Source organism: Clytia hemisphaerica, unplaced genomic scaffold (genome assembly GCF_902728285.1).
Source record: "Clytia hemisphaerica strain Z4C2 unplaced genomic scaffold, Clytia hemisphaerica genome assembly, whole genome shotgun sequence".
Classification (NCBI taxonomy): domain Eukaryota; kingdom Metazoa; phylum Cnidaria; class Hydrozoa; order Leptothecata; family Clytiidae; genus Clytia; species Clytia hemisphaerica.
The window spans coordinates 372611-392955 of NW_027104613.1; the positions used below are offsets into that span (position 1 = coordinate 372611).

General features: G+C 35.5%; 2 protein-coding genes across 2 annotated transcripts; both read left to right on the plus strand.

Moving 5' to 3' along the window:
* The first annotated feature begins 61 nt into the window (after positions 1-61).
* On the plus strand, positions 62-5382 carry LOC136824336 (zinc finger protein 184-like). The gene is made up of 4 exons (XM_067080488.1): positions 62-849; positions 1479-2045; positions 2645-2766; positions 3449-5382. The coding sequence occupies exons 1-4, from the start codon at positions 390-392 to the stop codon at positions 4043-4045; spliced, it is 1746 nt and encodes a 581-aa protein (XP_066936589.1). The 5' UTR covers positions 62-389; the 3' UTR covers positions 4046-5382.
* Positions 5383-5538: 156 nt separating this feature from the next.
* On the plus strand, positions 5539-14700 carry LOC136824334 (zinc finger protein 235-like). Its single transcript, XM_067080487.1, has 4 exons — positions 5539-6121; positions 7834-7988; positions 8356-9109; positions 13355-14700. The coding sequence occupies exons 1-4, from the start codon at positions 5605-5607 to the stop codon at positions 14509-14511; spliced, it is 2583 nt and encodes an 860-aa protein (XP_066936588.1). The 5' UTR covers positions 5539-5604; the 3' UTR covers positions 14512-14700.
* The last annotated feature ends 5645 nt before the right edge of the window (positions 14701-20345 follow it).

The following is a 20345-nucleotide window of genomic DNA, read 5'->3' on the forward strand; positions in this document are numbered from 1 at the left end:
AGCCTTAATCGATTTTGGACCTCGAAGTCATCCGTCGCAGGAAGGCATTCGATTTTTAAGTAGGCTGCACGCATCCCCTGTAATATGTTTTGGAGTATTTGGAGTATCTGGGATCCCTATATCCCGAAACACAAGAGGATGCGTGTAGCTTAATTTATACAAACAATTTTTTAATTTATTTTTCCTCCAAACTTTTCTTTTTTCCAGGTAAATTAACAAACAACTAATTGAAATAACGATAACAATATAATGAGAAACAATGATAACAATACTAATCAAAAGGTGCCCGAAGTTGTGATTTCAATGACTTATTGGTAATTTCGAATTCGGTGTACTGGGCACCTAACAAGTCATTTTCAAATCGGCACATTTGTGAAAGTGATTCTACTATGAATAAAACACTAAAAACATTTACTTGTTTAAAGCGCACAGATTATCGGAAAGGTACAAAAGAACACCACGATGATATTTCACATCAGTCACCTGTCGACACAAATAACAATTTTAGAACTGATCATGATGGTGGTGTTTCATATCAGGCACATATCGACCCAAATGATAATGCCAAAATTGATCACCATGGTGGTATTTCATATCAGGCACCTATCGACCCAAATGACAGTGTTAGAATTGATCATGATGGTGGTGTTTCATATCAGGCACCTATCAACCCAAATGAAGACACAGAATTGATTGATCCAAATAACAACCAGGCATCTGTCAATTCGCCCTTTTTGGAATCAGATCAACAATCTTTCTCATCCATTGATATCCTTGCTAATTTTTATTCGATGGCTGGATTTGGTGATCTTCAAAATTCGAAAAACTTCTCTGAGCATGAATATGAAGGTTCGTTTCAAATATTACTTTTAGTTCAATTTTAATTTTTTTAATTTAATTTTTTTCCTTTTGACACTTTGGTGTGGTCCTTGTTAGGTGCAAGATATTTACACACTATAGGCTAACTGCTCACAGATTTCCCGTAAAGGAAGTTTTGAAGTAGGCTAGGTTAGTCCGCCATGTTGTTTTCTATTGTACATTAGATTTTCGAACGTTCGAATTTCAAAACATTCGAATCGCGCTGTTGACGACCAGAATTGAAAACTAGATGGCGGAATAGTCAGCTCGAAACCTGGACACGCTTCCTATATCGTCGCTCACATGACTAAAGGTTCAGCTAAAATGTGTACCTTACAAAATCTAAAGTTTTACTGTAGTGGTCATCTTTGAGATTGAGATTGCTCTTTTTCACGTAGAGGAACAGTCGATGTTTTCATATGACAAAAAGGTCACTCTCAAAGGCAGAACAGAATTGCAAGATTTCCAATTTTCCAAGACACTTATTTTGAGATTGAACCTTTAGTCATGTTGACGACGATATACGGGTAGCCCGATCCAGTCAAGTAGTTAGAGATCAGAGTGTTATCTTTTAGATCAGTGGACATTTTTTGAAAAGCTTATCTGATACTTTCTTTCAGGCTCCGACATTCCTGAAGATAGTTCGAATTTTCCCGTTCCACCTCGAAAAAAGACAAGAATAGAACCACCTTACCATATGGTTAAACAAGAACCTCCAGAAATCGATACCCTAACAAATTTAGAACCCGTTTCATATCAGGCACCTAGGAGCCCATCTTATACAAAACTGACACCGAAGGTTAAACAAGAACCTCCAGAAATCGATACCCTAAGAAATTTAGAATCCGTTTTATATCAGGCACCTATCAACCCAAATAATAATGGAGCAGTCAACAGCCGAATAAGCGATCCAGCACCTATCCCTCTTAAAGTGAAGCAAGAAAATGTCATCAGCAATTTCCATATCAAGAAGGAAATTATCGATCACCCAATTTCATATCAGGCACATATTGTCCATAATAACAATGAATCACCTTTAGATCCGTACGCGGCTCGCAGGTGTCATTTATGCAGTGCTGTTTTCTCGACCCAGGCCGTTTTGGAAGAACACGTGGAGACATGGCCTCACTACCCATGTCATTTTTGTAAGATGAGATTCTTTGATCAAACTGAATACCAAAAACACTGTAAGTCAAACAAATAATATCGAAACATACCTTAAGGGAAGAAAATTTGTTTCTTGTTTCAAAATTAATTTCTCGCCAAATCTAATTCCGGCTGTGCCCTATTTCAGGGGTTAAAACGTTTTTGGGCCAAAAATATCCTTCATCTGCCAAATTAAATTACCGCCAAATTTAATTTTTCAAGCCATCCGCCAAATTAAATTCCCTCTGTGAAAACTTTTTCAGCCATCCATCAAATTAAATTCCCGCCAAAATTTATCCCTTAAAGTATATACGTTTTTTATGTAAGTATAGGGTAAATTTTCGTTGATTTCCTCATTATGCTTAGTAAACTTTTTAAGATTTCGTAAACTTAGGCTCAACGTGTGATTAGCTAATGATTTTAAGTTTTTCAAAATTTAGGCCTGGATATGCTTTTAAGCGCCATGCTTATAAAGAAACGTGTAACACTTTTGCCAAATTTGGCATTCTTAGGTTCAGTTGCCAAATGCACCGATGTACCATATTCTTAAATTTTTTGGCTTTTTTCATCATAAATATTCTTATAAAGTATATTCTAATAAAAGAAAAAGCATTTAATGTAATTCTTTTGATTGTTTCAGATGACAGTAGACATTCAAGAAGAAAAGTTTCATTAGACTCTGAAGCTAATGAATTCAAAGGATTCAACGGAAAACGAAAAAGAAAGACAAGCCCAGTTGAAGATGACAATATACAACGCAAGGTTAGACTTCAGAGTATAAAGGTCTGGGTCCACTTGAAACAAATTTCATCAAAATGAAATATAAACAAGTTTCAGTTTACATAGTCGGTTTTAGACCATGTCGAACTTATCAGATGAAGAAATTTATAATTGTATTTTCACTGTCTTTTAACTAGCGTTGCACTCCTTCGCATGTTTCCGACGTAGTTGCTGTATTGTCTTAAATCCGCCAGTGGTTTAATTGCTTGACTTTGTTTCAAGTAGCCCACCCGCTTTAAGAGAAATCTCAACAAAACAAATTTTGTCACCGTCACATAACCTGACGTAACTACAATAAAAAGTTTCAAAAGTTTTTTACAACTGTTTCCGTTTAGTTCCAGAAACCGATTTGTATATGTTTACTTTCCGTCATTTGAGGTAGGCCCACTAGTAACTTTTCATCAAATTGTAACACTTTTTGTGTTTAAGTTTTAAAATATTTCTATTTGATGAAAAATGTTTCAAATGGCCCCAGACCTTAATACTATAGTTCATTCACTTTTAACTTCTTCAAGATTTTCTTTCGTTCACGTATTTTTGATCAAAAACGTTAAGTAATTCTTTAAATTTTATTTGAAAGAAATTTAAAAATTTAGTGTAACAACGCCTTCGGAAAATTATAGAGATTCTACGAATCATTTTATAATTTCTACTTTTTCCGTAGTCACTTGATGTTATTGAACATGGAAAATCAGTAGACAGTTTTGACAAAAATGGTACTTCATCAGATTTATCGGACAACAAAGAACAAACAAGAATTAAGATTGAAAAGGAAAATGAAAAAGAAAAGGAAAATACACCTCCTGTTATCACAAAATTAAAATGTCATGTTTGTCAGGCATGGCTTTTAGGCCAGACTGAACTGAACTTACACTATAAAACACATTTTCAAAATAAATGCACGAAATGTGGTGAGGTATTTTCACGGCGTTCTGATTTAATGATACATATTTTAAACCATGATCAATGTGATTGCAAGGTGTGTGGTAAGATTTTTCCACATTTAAAAGGTTTACAGGACCATTTATCATGTTATTGTCATGTATGTGGTAAAATGTTTAAATGTAGCTCAGTCCGAAGGCAACACTCAAAAAGAAAGAAATACAATTGTGGAAAATGTGGAATTTTAATTTGTTCTCGTGAAGATCTTTGCGAACACTTTTATTCATCTACCTTTGAATGCAAGGTTTGTGAGCAAACATTTACATTTTGTACAGAATACCGGCTGCACCAAAAGAAACATTTTAATCCGAGCGAATGACGATTTCTAACATGTTTCCTGGATATTTTGAATACATCAGTATTCATCTACCTTTGAATGCAAGGTTTGTGATGAAGCATTTACATTTTGTACTGAATACCGACTACACCAAAAGAAGCATTTCAATCTGAGCGAATGACGATTTCTAACATATTTCCTGGATATTTTGAATATACCTTTATTCATTTACCTTTGAATGCAAGGTTTGTGAGCAAACATTTACATTTTGTACAGAATACCGACTACACCAAAAGAAACATTTTAATCCGAGCGAATGACGATGTTATATGACTCATTTCATCATTCTGGATGTTTGACCATTTGAACATCCGCATATCTTTGAATGCAAGGTTTGTGATGAAACATTTTTATTATACACAAAACAACGACTGCATTAAAAGTAATTAAATCCGAGCGAATAACAATATTTTTTGACAGATTTTATCATTCGGAATCTTTGAAGCTAAGGTTTGTGAGCAAACGTTTCCATTTTGATCGGAAAGAAGTTTGCCTTCGTTATAATGGGTTATGAATGCAATGTATGTGAGAAATTGTTCAAAAGGAGTCACGCGATAATTCTTTTCGTACTTTTTTGATGAATGGGTTGATATTCGATTGGAGTGAGCTGACTTAATTTTTAAAGACAGCCATAAGGTTATATAGATATAGGTATACTTTGTTTAATCTTTAAGAAAAGAGAAAAGGGATATATATTTTTACGAGAAATTTTATAATATTTTTAAAAATCAGCTTTTTTGCCACATACAAATAATTCGCGACGAACTTATTCTTTCCAGTGAAAATCAAGCTTTATGTCGCTGTCCGTGGTAATGTATTTCTGTTTTTGAAAGAAGCAGCGCTCTGTCAATTAAAGTTTATTTTGGAAGAAACGGCGCTAGGTCATTAGAACTTCATACTGCTTTGGATTCTTGTTCATATTTACATGTATAAGATTTTGTCTATTTTAGTCCGTTGAGTTTTTTTAAATTTATAGTACGACATTTTTTTAGAAAATAACATTTTTTCGGCGTCTAGTATACTTTTGTCTGGTCAAAATAAATCATGGGTGCTCAGTACCGCTGCGCTCTAACAACGACTTTCTGTTGGTCTGAAATTGTGAATAACTTTGCGTCTACTAACGGGAAGGCGTTATGAAGGCGTAATCAGTCCTTATTACTAGTGGTTCATTTTGACTGTGAAAGGGCCTACACGTTTTTTATAAGAACATCCAAAATTTTTCAAGTCTTTGGATGTTCTTACCTTTATCATTTTGTGTGTATTTTTGTCTATTTTCCTAAGAAAATGTGTTTTAGGGTCCGAAGAGCCTTAAAATGTAATTAACTTGTTCTTAAAATTTGGGCCATCGATACCTTATATTCTTATATAGTTTGTTCTTATAAAAAAAGTGTAATCCTGGCTGGAGATCTTTTTCTGGTCACATTACTTCCCAAACAAAATGTCGAATAATGATGTTTTTATTTATTTTCTTTTAGACGATTAAAAATATGAAATACTAAAACAATTTTAACTTACTTAAAAGAATGAAAATATGATGGCCAATGAAAATGAAGAATGTTGGAAACAATGAAAACATAATGGTCGCAAACAGAGAAGAGACAATAAACAAAGAAGAAGTGAAATCTCCTCCCCAATCCTCCTCCTCCTCCTCCTCCGAAGTGTCAAAAAACGATAAAAGCCAAAAACACCAAGAAGCCACTGTAATGCAATCTCTTTCTCAAGGCGTCAATACTGATAGTGAATTGGCAATACACGACGAAATGCAAGCATGTCAACAAAAAACTGTAGTAGAACCTCCTCAATCTTTCGAAGAAGAGGTGTCAAAACACGATGAAAGCCAAAAATACCAAGAAGCCACTGTAATGCAATCTCCTTCTCAAGGCGTCAATACTGATAGTGAATTGGCAATACAGGATGAAAGCCATCAACACCAGCAAGTCACTGTAGTAGAACCTCCTCAATCTTCCAAAGAAGCAAAAGTGTCAAAACTCGATGAAGGAGGTCAAGAAAACCAAGGAAACATTCAATCCGAAGACCAAGGTTCAGATACTGATAATGGTATGGTATACTGTTCTATCTGAAGGAGGGACTGTTTTATTTTTCATTTGTAATTTTCGGTCCATTATGTTCGAGATCTCATCAAAAAACGGATCCCTGGTATTGCACTTTTCTTTGTGATTGGAATTATTATAAGTTTTTTTCTTGAGCAATTTTATAAGAACAGAAGGCTAAAATTGGGAGAAAAAGATACCCTGTCCGTTCCAAGCTTCACATCCCCGTACTTATCTCTTTTTGCCTACAAAGTACTCTTAGTTACCGTATTATTTCGAATAACGCCCGGGGCGTTTATTAATTTTTTTTTGATTTTAGGAGGGGCGTTTATTCGAGGGGGTGTTTAAAAGAAGGGGGCATTTATTAAATTATTTGAGTCTAACGTTGAATATTTTAAAAGCAAATCTACTCTTTGTTTTAGTTCAATACCAAGATTTCAGTGCAAATTTCTTTGGGTCAGCGACTAAAATTGCATCAAAACTGATCTGGTTAGAAAAAAGACTAAAATCTTTTCTAATCAAAACTTGTATCAAAGTATTTAAATCACAAGTTTCTAATAAATGCCCCTCCCCTAGAGGGGGCGTCAATTCGAAGGGGTCGTTTATTTCAGGGGGCGATTAAAAGAAGGGGGCGTTTTTTCGAAGTAGATCTCTCTGATTCGATCTTCAATGGGGTCAAGAATTTTCTTCAAATTAAAAAGATTCAAATTACCGTGAGTAATTAATGATTAATAATTAAGGTTCGAATTAGAGATTGTTAGCCGGTTTGTTTTTTAACGCGATCTGTACGATTTTTTAAGCAATGCAATTGGCTCTTTTCGCATACCGACGAGCTTACAAGTATGACGTCAGTTATTTTCAAATAAAATGGACACTACGTTGACATCATTTCCATCTCTTTTTCAAGTTTATTTTATCGTAAATTCACACAAGTCTTTCTCTTTTTCAGTCGTCTTTCCCAGTATTCGCGCTATAAAGTGCAAACAAAAAGAGACAGTTAACAAAGATATGTCTGGTTAGTGAGGGCTGCACTGATAAATATCACCCGAGACGCAACAATGCTTCCGAGTCATTATTAGTAGGGGACCAATCCTTAGGATCCGTGACATCTTTTATGCGACGCAACCGCATGTGGTTAGTTCGAAAGTAGGAAGGTTTTAAAGACTTTTTTGAGAGGGGGCCCGCGAATTAGGCCCGGCAAAAGTTTTTATGACTAAAAGACTGACGTTTACAGACAAAACTGTAAGGGTAAAAAATGGGTAAAAAATTGACGTTTTTTAAAAGTCGAATTTGAAAGAAATGGATGAGACCATCGGAAAGAGCATGAAATTCTGAGCAAAAAAGTATAATACAACAAGTCTCTTACTCGAACGCACGAAGAAATACGGCCATCTAAAGTTTGAAATTCTGTCAGATGGAGTACGATTGGCGTCAAATTTTGTATGTCACGGATCCTAAGGATTGGCCCCCTACTATATTAGAGTATTAGAGTTAACTGTTTTTGAAATCAAATTAAACCCTTCAAAAAATCATTTCCACTTTTTTTAGTTGTATTGGAGGTGGGAGAGCAACATCAGATTATTGTTTTTGAAATCAAATTTAACCCTTCAAAAACCATTTCCACTTTTTTTAGTTGTGTTGGAGGTGGGAGAGCAACATCAAATTATTGTTTTTGAAATCAAATTAAACCCTTCAAAAAACCATTTCCACTTTTTTTAGTTGTATTGGAGGTGGGAGAACAACATCAAATTATTGTCCAACAGAATGACCAAGAGCTCATCTTTTACGTCACTTATGAAGAAAATGTGGATGTAGATGTAGAAGGACAACCGAACTGTGGCGATGGAGAATATGGTGGAACTCCAGTCGAACAGGTTGGTGCATTACACCTATCAACCCTTTGAGCGGCGAGATTGGCTTTTTAGGGGACTGGTGATGAATTTACAAGGAAGATTTGCTCTCGGTGCACGGCATTTAGGCATTAGGCTGCAACCAAATCAAACTAAGCAAATTCCCACCAAAACTCTTGAAAAAAGTATTAACCAAACCTAATCCATTTCAAAGAATGAAGTACTTAAAGAGTTTTTCACGAGGGAGGGGGCGGGGCGGTTTCTGCTGAGGCCCAGAAAAAAACTGACATCACAGGGAAAAAATAGACCAAGTTTTATACGTCGCGTGAAAGATGTCATTGGTCTAAGGGTTTGATAGGAGTTAATACTTTTTTATTACTCTATCATTTAGATTCTCCTGTTCGATCCAACCCAAGCTGTCCAGCATCATCATGAAGACGAAAGCAACGCCAGAGATGAACGCAAAACCTTGGTCAATTCTCCAAAACAACAGGGCAACAATGAAAATGAAGCCAACGACGTCGAAAACATCGAGAACCCTTGTATAAAACTCCCAAAGCAAATTATTGGAGCTCAAACCATCAATGAAACTGTAACAGGGGCTTCTTGTATTAAACTCCCAAAGCAAATTGATGAAAATCTAGCCAAAAGTGATAACTTTGAGAAATCTTGTACAAGACTTCCAAAGCAAGATATTGAAACCGAGGTCAACAATGAAACTGTTGCTCAAAGTGACGACACTGATGCTTGCTGTCTAAATCTTTCAACTCAGATTAAAGAAATTGAAGTCAAAGTTAAAACTCGTATGAATGGCACTGAGAAATCATTCGTAAAACTCCAAAAGCAAAATATTGAAAATGGCATCGAGGCTAAAACTCGTATGAATGATAGCACTTGTATAAGACTTCCAAAGCAAAATATTGGAACTGGAATCACCAATGAAAATATAGATGATACTACTCAGACCTCTCGTATAACATTTCCAAAGCAAATTAATAAAACAAAAGTCAAAGATGTCACCTGTGAAGAGAATGATGGCACTGAGACATGCTGTAAACTTCCAACGCAAGATGACCAACGCGGAGATGAGCGAACAAGAAAACTCGATAAAAAAATAAATAAAGAAGACATAATCGATGATCAGGGTTAGTAATATCTTTAAAATTATCTTTTAGAATTCTCGCCAAATTTTCTTTTTAAATGGGCTGTTCCATTAAAAAATCATACAAGGGGGGGGGGGTGGACGAACCTTTTCAAGTCAAAAAAAATTATTGCAAATGTGTGAATGCCCCCTGGAAAATAGCAAAATTTGCAAAAATACTCTTTTGATACGGCAAAGTGAGTGGACGAACAAAACTCAGTCTTTTAACCCCCTGGAAATATTAGAATAACTTTTTTCTCCCTGTAAAAATGAAGAAAAAAAACACCCTCTGGAAGTTTCCCTCTAGAAATGTTCGTCTCCCCTGTATGGAAATGAAATGGAATGGCCCAATAAATACTTACTGTCACTGACTGTCATCAATTTTTCCAACAAAATCTTTTGATACTTTTGCCTGTGGGAATTTGCTCAAGACTTTACCAAAGACCTGAAGGTGCTTCTTTCAGTAGGCCTGTGTATGATCTGGGCTCTTGGCATCCACTAACGGATTCGTATTTTTTATAATACTAATAGCAGTTTTGTAGAGGTCAGCGATTTAGAAACTATATATGATTATTAAGATCAAGCTAAAATACCTTTCCTTTGGTTTGCATGAAATTACAGTAGTTTGAATAACATGACATTTATCATCCTAAGCTCCCCTTCTTGTGAACATCAAGAGCATGTATATGAAATACACACTTTGATGTAAAACAATGTCTTAGACAACATTAAGGGGCCCTCAGGAAGGCCATGCATCATCAATAGGACTGTATCATTGACTGTGACTGCTTGACTCATACGATGCTCGGCTTCCGTTGAGCAAAAATTGTTTTGTGTTCTGATGTCTATTTCATGACATGAAAATAAACTATCAGTATGTTTTGAAAAGTTTCAATCGAAGGTGCGACGAGTTGATGAGTGAGTCCAAGACTGATTTGAAGATTTCAACCCCAAATATTTTTATACCCTTCTTAAAGAACTTTCTAGTATTATTGCACCACTACTTTTAATAAACTATTCAACAATACTATCTAATACAAAAAGCCTACAGATTTATAGATCTATCTAGAACTCTTGGTAACATGGTCCTACCTTGGAACTTTCTAGTTTTAGTTTTATAAATGTAACTATTTTTGCACCATTTCAAGCGAACGTAATTTTCTAGAACTTTTATTTGCATATTTTATCTCAAACAGCTCTTATTTACATCTTATTGCGTGATTTCTTTTAATTTATTCACTGGAATGTGAATTAATTATCATACATAAATTATGAGTATTTTCTTTTCTGATTATCTAATCAAAATTCAACAAAATTGATGATTTATTTATAAGCAACTTAATTGTAAGTTATTTGGAAAACAAAATACAATCATTTGAATCTTTAAACAGCAATTTTGTATACATTTCAAGAAGAATACTTTAAATTTGAACCAACTTGAGCTTGTGCTGTAATTGGTCAGCCCCGGTGACCCTTCAAATCTCTTTCACGATTTTTTTCTTCGTTTAAGACTCAACTTTTAATTCCGATTTCGGATTATTTTCGGAAAACAAGTTAACGGGAAAACTTTGGCGCGAAAAATATTTTTTATTGGAAGAGAAAAGAAACATATAACTTCATTAAAAGATTTGCGCATAATGGCCATAATAATAAAAGAACACTATAATTAAAAAGAAGAAAGTGAAATTTTTTTGTTTGTTTATTCAATAAATTGAAAGAAGCATTGTAAATAAATAGAGTGTAAAAGAAAGTTTTTTATGATTGGTTTTGAGGCTTTCTTGTCTGGAGGGAGAGTTTTTGTGTGTAAGAAAGGAACGTCAAATTGTGGCGTAACATAAACTTAGAATCGTCATAACTTTTGATTGAGTTATCGAAACTGGACGGAATTTCCTAAGCAGTTTCCTCAATATAAAATGCCCCTATTCATTCACATTATACTAGGTTCAACACACCATTTAAATCAATCTGAATCATTTGACTATTCAAGTGATTACACGCTTTTTTTTATAAGAATACACTTTATAAGAATGTCCATGATGAAAATGGCTAAAAAATTAAGAAAAAGGCTAAGAATATCACCAATTTTGCTACTCAAGCTAAGAATGCCATTTTACAGTTTTTACAGCATTTTCAATTATAAATTGTCAATTTTCCAAAGTAAGGCTCACTCCTTTCACAAAAATGTCATTTTACGCTTGAGACGTATGTACGAAATGTTAAGTCTAGTCTTAACCTAAGAATGCTATAAGAATATTTTAGGACGATTTTCCCAAAAAAGTTAAGAATATCCATGATGGTATGGATTTACACCATTCTTATAAAAAAAGCGTGTACTAAGTAGACAGCTAACCGTATCCCGGGGGAGGCAAAATTGGGTACGGGGACGTGCCGCTTGTCAGGGTTCCTTTTTTAGGCTCTGAAGATATCTGACAGGTTCCCAAATTTTCAGGGTGGAAACAGAAAATTTTTCGTTCTGACAGGGTTATCCCAATTTTGCCAAAAATTCATATCTGACAGGGTCCACTTTTCAAACTCCAGCGGCACGTCCCTGTCGGCCGAAGGTTAATGCCCCCCCCCCGGGAACCGTACACACTCAACTATAAACTAGGGGTGGCCTTGACTGGAGAAAAAAAAATAAATCAACATAAAAATGCCAAAAATGAACAAAAGTGACGAAAGCCGCAGTGAACATATTATAAAGCGGCCGCCTCGGATACTTTCTCAGAGCATAAAGAACAGGTTTAAGACATTCTAACAAAAAGATTTATGTGAAATTCCAAGGATGAAATAATCTATCACATATCTGTCTGCTTTGGACAAATTCAACTTTGTGTTAAACTTTTTTTTGTCTGAAGTTTCAACCAAAATGAGCTTTTCAACCTCTTTGGCTTTAACATCAATTAGGTTTCTTGATTGTACTTCCTTCTAATCATTTTAAGCTTATTGGGCTGACCTTCCAGCGCAGCTGGTTTATTGACTCTTGATTTGTTAAATAAATATAAATGTCTGTATATGTTTTTGTCAGTGGTTTTACAAGTAGTTTCTTACAACTTGATGCAAATTAATTCTAGAATGATTCCAATTCTGGAATGGTGAAAGAGCTTTCTGTTTATGATTTTATGCTTCTAGAAAGTTCTTTAAGAAGGGTATAAAAATATTTGGGGTTGAAATTTTCAAATCAGTCTTGGACTCACTCATCAACTCGTCGCACCTTCGATTAAACTTTTCAAAACATACTGATAGTTTATTTTCATGTCATGAAATAGACATCAGAACACAAAACAATTTTTGCTCAACGGAAGCCGAGCATCGTATGAGTCAAGCAGTCACAGTCAATGATACAGTGCTATTGATGATGCATGGCCTTCCTGAGGGCCCCTTAATGTTGTCGAAGACATTGTTTTACATCAAAGTGTGTATTTCATATACATGCTCTTGATGTTCACAAGAAGGGGAGCTCAGGATGCACGATCTGCATCGATATGTATTGGATTGAAATTTGAATTTCGGGCGAGAAAGTCGCTTTTGGACTGTGTGTTAAATGTAATCGAATAGTTTGGGAGAGGTTTATAGACTTCCAGGCTATACATGTTTTTCTTTTATAAGCATAACGTTTAAGCATATACAGGCTCAGTTTTTGGTACCTAAACAATGGCTCTATTATTTGAAAACAATAGAATGCTAAGCATAATGCGAGCCTGATATAGAGACAGATATTTGCTTATAAAAAATCATGTATTCTGAGCCTTGTTGGACTATTTTTGAACTTTTGGATCGTCAGATCCTAAGGTCATAAGTCTTAGGTTTAGCGTTAAAACTCGACACTTTCAAATTAAGTAAGAGCGCTTCGAAATCGTTTGTGGTTATAAGATTTTTTGGGGGCATTTCCAATTTTTCTCAAATATTATGACCTTGATTGAAGCTAATGCCAAAAAGTGGGGTAACTGGTACAGGAAGTTTGTTTTTGAATCATGCGTTTTTGAATCACAGGCTTCAGTTCATCCTCTAACGAAAAAGGTTCTTATGCATAAGTCAATATGTTGTCCTACTTTCTAACGGAAGCACCCGAAAAAAAATAACATACAGGGGTCAAATCCCGGCTTTTTTCGGGTGTTCCCGTTATGAAAATGATTTACGCGTATCCAGAATAGATATCAAGGGGGCTTGTACGAGTATCGGAACAGAGTCCAGCACATAACAATAATTACTCGTCAAAATAATCAAATCTCTTTTGGTTTTCACTTTTCAGATCATGCAAAAACCGAACAACACGAGGATAATCTCCAGACCAGAACGGCAGATGACGTCACTGTAAACGAAAGTCAGTTTGTAAAAATTCCTTTAAAATCAGAAACTAAACAAAAACGGAAGGCCGATAATGAATCTATCTGTACAAAGAAAGAAACGCAAAAACAAGATGGCGAACCCGAACGCAAAATGGCAAAGAAGTATAAACCTCGGACTGGAGGAGAAAGAAAAGTCTCGATACCCCAAAAACGTGAAATAGACTGTACAGTCTGGAAAGCTGCTATCGACCCCACTAAAGAGAATAACAATGCGAAGGAGAAAGTTGGGAATGATGAAGTGAAGTGTAATGTTAGTGGTAAAAATACAGACCAAAATAAGAAAGGGAGATCTGGAATTTGTACTACAAAAAGCGATGAGAAATTTATCGAGACCGAGAAATTTGACTGCGAACGGTGTGGAAAATTATTCAAAAAGAAACGTTACTTGTTGTTACATCAAGAGAAAACGATATGTATACATGAGTGTAAAGAATGTGGTAAAACGTTTTCATCACAACATCAATACACACTACATAAAAGGGTACACAATAACGTGCGGCCATACTTGTGCGATGTTTGTGGGAAGCGATTCATACAGGCTTCACATTTACAAGCTCACCAGCGGACTCATACAAATGAACGCCCGTTTATATGCGATGTTTGTGGTAAATCTTTTGTACAATCGAGTGGTTTGAAAACACATCTTAGATCACATTCTCAAGAACGACCGTATGAGTGCACAGTGTGTGAAAAGACATTTACACAATCTGGAAACCTGAAAATGCATGTTCGAACTCACACTGCGGAGAAACCGTATGCGTGTGACCAATGCGACAAATCTTTCGCGATTTCATCGAATCTTACTCAACATATCAAATCTAAGCACACTGAAGAACGCTCGTTCTCATGTGACGTTTGTGGCCGCGCGTTTCATCGGCGGAGTAACATGGTTGCTCACCAACAAACACATTTGGGTGAAAAGAAATTTCAATGTGGTATCTGTGAAAAGAACTTTTCGCGCATGGACAGTTTGAAAAGACATTTAAAGAAACATAGTGAGGCTGAACTATCTAAATGTCAGAATATAATTTATTTTGAAATAAAAACTGATGAAAGTTAAATACAATTGAGACAATTGAGGCTCAGGGCTAGTAAAATCTTTAAAATGTATTTTGAAATTCTCGCCAAATTTTCTTTTTAATTACGTACTGTCATCGATTTCTCCGATGAAAACCCTTTGATACTTTTTGCCTAGGATTTTACTCAAGATTTACCCAAAGACCAGAAGGTGCTTTAAACTTAAAACGAATTATTGAAAACAAATCCTTCTTTCAGTAGGCCTGTGTATGATCTAGGTTCTTGGCATCCGCTAACGGATTCGTAATTTTTATATACTGAAGTCTGTCACAATATAATTTGCAGTGGAGACAATAAAAGCTATAACTTACGTAACTTTTTTGATAAAATTCGAATTAGATAGCGGTTTTGTGCTTGTTGAAAAGACAAACAGGAGTGGAATATTAGATAATGAAAACATTTAAAAAAGATTGGAAAATTTAGATCGAAAATGAAGAAGAAGAAAATCAACTTTTTCAATAATTTTGCTAACTATCATTTTCACACGAGTGACTCTTTGATCTTAGAGCCTAATGTGAAAACATTCTTCTAAGAAATTTATTCCATCGAAAGATATAGTTATTACTGATTGACTTAAAAACCGTTAAAAGATAACAAAAAGAGCCCTTTTTAGGTCAACCAGGGCAAAGTTTTAAGCTGTATTTCTTGACTGAATGAATATTCTTTTGAATTTTTTTTCACATTTACAACGTTGTAAGATCGAAGAGTTTCTGATACAAAAATGAAAATCAAAGCATTATTCTACAAAAAGTTGATTCTCTTCCTCTTCATTTTTCATCTTCGTTTTTCCATTTTTTAATTTTTTTAATTTTTTGGTAATATTCCACTCCGGATTATCTTTTCGACGAGCACAAAACCGCTATCTAATTCGAATTCTATCAAAAGTGACAACTTTTTTTGCCTCCGCTGCAAATCATATTGAGACAGACTTTAACTGCAGTTTTGTAGAGGTCTGCGATTCAGAGACTAATCGCACGATGGGTTATTTTTTCTTATTTGGCACGCCCTCAAAGAGAGCAATTAATCGTTAATTGCATTCTGTAGAGAGCAATTAATCGTTAATCACACTCTTCAATTCCGCGCCAATGTTTACAAAATTGATTTTAATGTTTTTTCTTACATTTTTTTACATCGAACGTTTTAATTGCATTCGAATTTTATTTTGAGAGAAAGAAAATCAATAAACAACAATAAAAGAAAGACACATAGAGAAGAGAAAAATATAAAAATCTCAGTCATAATTTCTTTAATTTACTTTCCTAACTGGGAAAAAGTAGTGAAAGCCATTGTGCGATTAGCTCGTAATCACATAATAACTCGTACAATTCGAAAATTGCACTCGTGATTTTTTTGTTTCGAATTTTCCTCGTCCTTTCGGACTCGGAAAATTAATAACAAAAAAATCACTCGTGCAATTATTCTCGAATTGCACTCGTTATCATGTGATTACATATACTAATCGTCAGCAGCCGTGCAAAATTACTCGAATCTGATTGGTTTAGAGGAGTGCAATTAATCGTTAATTGCACTATTACCACTTTTTGCACTCTTCGGCGGGGGGTCACCTTTGTCCCCTTATTCTTTTCTCTCCCAAGTCCTGTGTCAGAGACTTTTTTTTACTATATAATAAAAAACAAAGACATTTTTTTTCTTCAATATAAAAAAGAAAAAAGAAATTTTACGTTACAATAGCTTCTTTTAATTGAAAACAAAGAAAAATTACACTGCAATGTTTTCTTTTAAAAAAAAAGAAAAAAAGGAGGTTTTCGAATGTTTACAAAAATATAACAATATCTAAGACCGCAGATGTAAGCAAGTGGCTAAAAAATATTATGAATTTGAAAAATTAAATACCTTTCCTTTCCTTTGCATGAAATAACAGTAGTTTGAATTACATGACCTTTAATATCCTGAGCTCCCCTTCTTGTGAACATCAAGAGCATGTATATGAAATACACACTTTGATTTAAAACAATGTATTGCACAACATTAAGGGGCCCTCAGTAAGGTCATGCATCATCAATGAGGCCCCCCAGCGGTTGGCGTGAAGGCGTGATGGAGGGTTTTTCGTGGCGTGATGGCGTGAAATTTTGAAAAAAACGGCGTGATGGCGTGATCGTGAAATCGAGTTTTTTTAGGCGTGATGGCGTGAAATTTGCAGTTCAGCGTGATCGTGAAAATTATATTTATTAGTTTAATCGTATTTCTATGTCCATTTTAGCCAATATAGAGGGTTTAAATTTCAAAATTTTCTTGGTCGGCCTCAACTATGGCGAGGCCTCCTATAGGGCCCCCTATAGATCTCATTTTAAAACATAAAAGAAACGGTGCAAACAGTTTATTCATCTGCCATTTATCTTTGTAACTTCCGATTGTTTTTAGCAGTTGCTAGCTAGTCTTCAAAATAATAAAGTCGAATGCTATGAGAGGGTCGAAAATTGAAAATTTTCCCCCGTCAGCGCAAACCATGGTTGCGCTTCCTCCGTAACTAACATTTTCCTCTCTTAGATGCTTATTCTTATAGATGCATCAAAGAGATCAGGTCCTTTATTTCAGGAAAACATACAATTTTAGCAAAGCCTTAAACAGAAAGAAGCAACAGGTTTATTATGAGGTGAAATTTTAAGCAGATTGATCAAAGGAATCATGTGATGTTTAAACCATATTTTGGAAAAAGGAGAGTAAATGAGGGCGATTTCTTTTTAATACTAAATTGAAAATTTCTCCTGTCGTCGCAAACCATGGTTGCGCCTCCTCGTTCCCCTTTTGAAAACTATTCACCCTAATTCACAATTAACGCCCATGGGCCCCGTCAACGGGGGACCAGGAGGCATGGCCCCTCATGTTGCTTGTACTTTTAAAAGATTTCCATTATTTTTACATTAATTATTTTTCAAATTGAATTGAAATGGGTCCTAAAATAGCACTTTGAACCCTTCAAAATTCAAAAATTTTCTCCGTTACCCAACCATGGTGGGCTTTGTCAATTTACTCAAATATACCTCAGTCCTCAAACCGGTGCCCTTTGATGTGACCAGTTGTCCAACAATATTTGATATGCATAAGTCAAGACTGCGTCATTTTCCTATCGAAAACACCCAAAAAACTTTTTCGGGTGTTTTCGATAGGAAAATGATATAATCTTGACTTACGCATATGAGAATGCCGAAAAACTGATTGACGACCAAACACACATGTTTATATAACAAAATATGAACGTGAAAACTAAATTTTCTAGTCGTAATGGCGTGAAATCGAAAAAAATTGGCGTGATCGTGAACATTGAGTTTCAAGCCGAAGGCTAGAGGTCAATCTCTAACCTTTCTCAGGCAAGAAAAATTGAAGCCTTAAAATATGCGCCGTATTTTTGATGACGGATTGAATCTAGCAATTCCTTTGTTTTCGAGTGATATATTTTTCAAAATGAAGCGGTAAATTTTAGTTTCAATCTGTCATTTGTGTAAAAACCAGGCGGGTCGCTCAAGGCCGCGCAACTTTGGTAGGATTTGTTGGCTTCAAATCCTACCAAGGAGATTGACCTCTAGCCTTCGGCTTGAAACTCAATGATCGTGAAAAGCAAATTTTTCAGGCGTGATGGCGTGAAATCGAAAAGAAATTGGCGTGATGGCGTGAATTTTGGGTCCGCTGGGGGGGGGGCCTCATCAATAGCACTGTATCATTGACTGTGACTGCTTGACTCATACGATGCTCGGCTTCCGTTGAGCAAAAATTGTTTTGTGTTCTGATGTCTATTTCATGACACATGAAAATAAACTATCAGTATGTTTTGAAAAGTTTCAATCGAAGGTGCGACGAGTTGATGAGTGAGTCCAAGACTGATTTGAAGATTGCATTGCTAGCGTTTTTATACTCTTCTTTTAAAGAACTTTGTACTTGTCATCAAATCTAAGCACACTGAAGAACGCTCGTTCTTATGTGACGTTTGCGGCCGCGCGTTTCATCGACGGAGTAACATGGTCGCTCACCAACAAACACATTTGGGTGAAAAGAAATTTCAATGTGGTATTTGTGAAAAGAACTTTTCGCGCATGGACAGTTTGAAAAGACATTTAAAGAAACATAGTGAAGCTGAACTATCTAAATGTCAGAATATAATCTATTTTGAACTTAAAACTGACGAAAGCTAAATACAAATTCATGATACTCAAAAGAGGCTTGTATTATCTCCCAAAATATTTCCTTTTTTCAGGTGCCGAGTCAGGGGTCAAATAAACGTGAATGAGGAATTTCATTTGTGATTTCCACAGTAGTTCATCGGTTCTTTAGATTTGTGGGATGACGGGTGTGTGTGCTTTTGGCGGGCTCATTTCGGATTTGTGTTAAATATATCAACAAATAACGGGCAAAAAACTCAACTTCGTTCCCTGTGTATCATCAGCTTTTTATTGCTTACTGATAGCGCTAGATGATACCCTAGCATTGAAAAAAAAAAAAAAAAGAGTAAAAACTAGTTTTATCATTTGTGTGGTGACTGAAAATGAAAATCTGAAATCGTGACATCAGAACAGACGCAAAATAACTCGGAAAAATAACTCGGGAATTCCAGGTCCCGTGTGTTGTTACACATGTTTATCTCGATTACTCAATTCAAATGTTTCGAACTTGCTTAACCGAAGTTTCAATCTTTTTCTTAGAAAAGACTGGACCGAGTCGCTAAGAAAGCAAATCAGCGCCATTTTCGATTTCGGTTCCTGAGCTTTTTTAAAAGCAAGTTTGCATGGTTTGTACTGTAATGGAAATAATGGAAAAAATCTTGTACACTTTGACCATGGTTTTCTCATTTGGTTGGTCAATGAAAACAGGATGCATCGAAATAAGGGTATGAGAATGGATATGATATTCATCTGTCCAGCTCGTTGAGCCCAACACGTATAATTTGATCGAAAAGAGCATTTGATTCAGCCAATCTTGTTTGTTGCGACGTAGTGTGAGGTTCGTCGGGTATAGAGCACAGATATTTATCGAGTCGTTTCTTGAATGAATCTTTTGAACAGCCAGTGATATTTTGTATGTCAGAGGGAATACTGTTGAAGAGGTTTGGACCCTGTACAGCTAAGCTCTCACAAATAAATTTGCGAAAGCTACTTCGTTCGATTGTTCGTAGTTGGCATTTTCGACCATGACAGCTTGTAGTTGAAGACAAGACACCACCTTTTACAGTGCCATCTCCTTCAGTGTGGCTGAAATTTGATACTCTACCCTCTAGTAATGCATGGTACTTTTTTGGCAAGCATGGTTTTTGCATCTTGAAATGGCATGGGTTAATTTTCAATCACAAAAGCACATCGCAAATTGTAAAATCAGAAAATACGCTAATTCGATCCCTGGACTATCTTTTTTTAAATATTGTCTTTTCATGTTATATGGTTACATTTTCTTGCTTCAAAAGGATTACATCATCAAACAACAAGAATAAATTTTGGCTCATGTCAGATATTGAACTACTTCTAACTGCTAGCCAGAGTGTCAGACGTGACGTTTAACCTGAATTCAAGAAGTATTCACTAGACTTATACAAACGCCTGATTACAAACAAATTTACTTGCGGTTCGTTTTATTGCATCTAATCAGCTTAAAAACCTTGGCTAGCTAACTGTAACCAGAATGTATAGGTTGAGTCTGTTGTGCAGGTAATATCAAAAAAAGACCAAAGGCCGTGAGTGACTGCATGTAAAGATAGGCACAGGGTTTTCCACAGGCACCAGGGGGGGGTCAAGCAGTTAGTACAAGACATCATGCCGGTTAGTACCGTGGTGGTATACCTACAAAATTTTCAAAAATCAGTTAGTACTTGAT

What these genes read in the sequence shown, in the direction of transcription:
- LOC136824334 (XM_067080487.1), top strand. Translation starts at nt 5,605, where the DNA reads ATGAAAATGAAGAATGTTGGAAACAATGAAAACATAATGGTCGCAAAC. An exon ending in AGGTTCAGATACTGATAATG is followed by an intron (nt 6,122 to 7,833) that starts GTATGGTATACT and finishes CACTTTTTTTAG; the next exon opens with TTGTATTGGAGGTGGGAGAA. An exon ending in AGACATAATCGATGATCAGG is followed by an intron (nt 9,110 to 13,354) that starts GTTAGTAATATC and finishes TTCACTTTTCAG; the next exon opens with ATCATGCAAAAACCGAACAA.
- LOC136824336 (XM_067080488.1), top strand. Translation starts at nt 390, where the DNA reads ATGAATAAAACACTAAAAACATTTACTTGTTTAAAGCGCACAGATTAT. An exon ending in CTCTGAGCATGAATATGAAG is followed by an intron (nt 850 to 1,478) that starts GTTCGTTTCAAA and finishes ACTTTCTTTCAG; the next exon opens with GCTCCGACATTCCTGAAGAT. An exon ending in AACTGAATACCAAAAACACT is followed by an intron (nt 2,046 to 2,644) that starts GTAAGTCAAACA and finishes TGATTGTTTCAG; the next exon opens with ATGACAGTAGACATTCAAGA.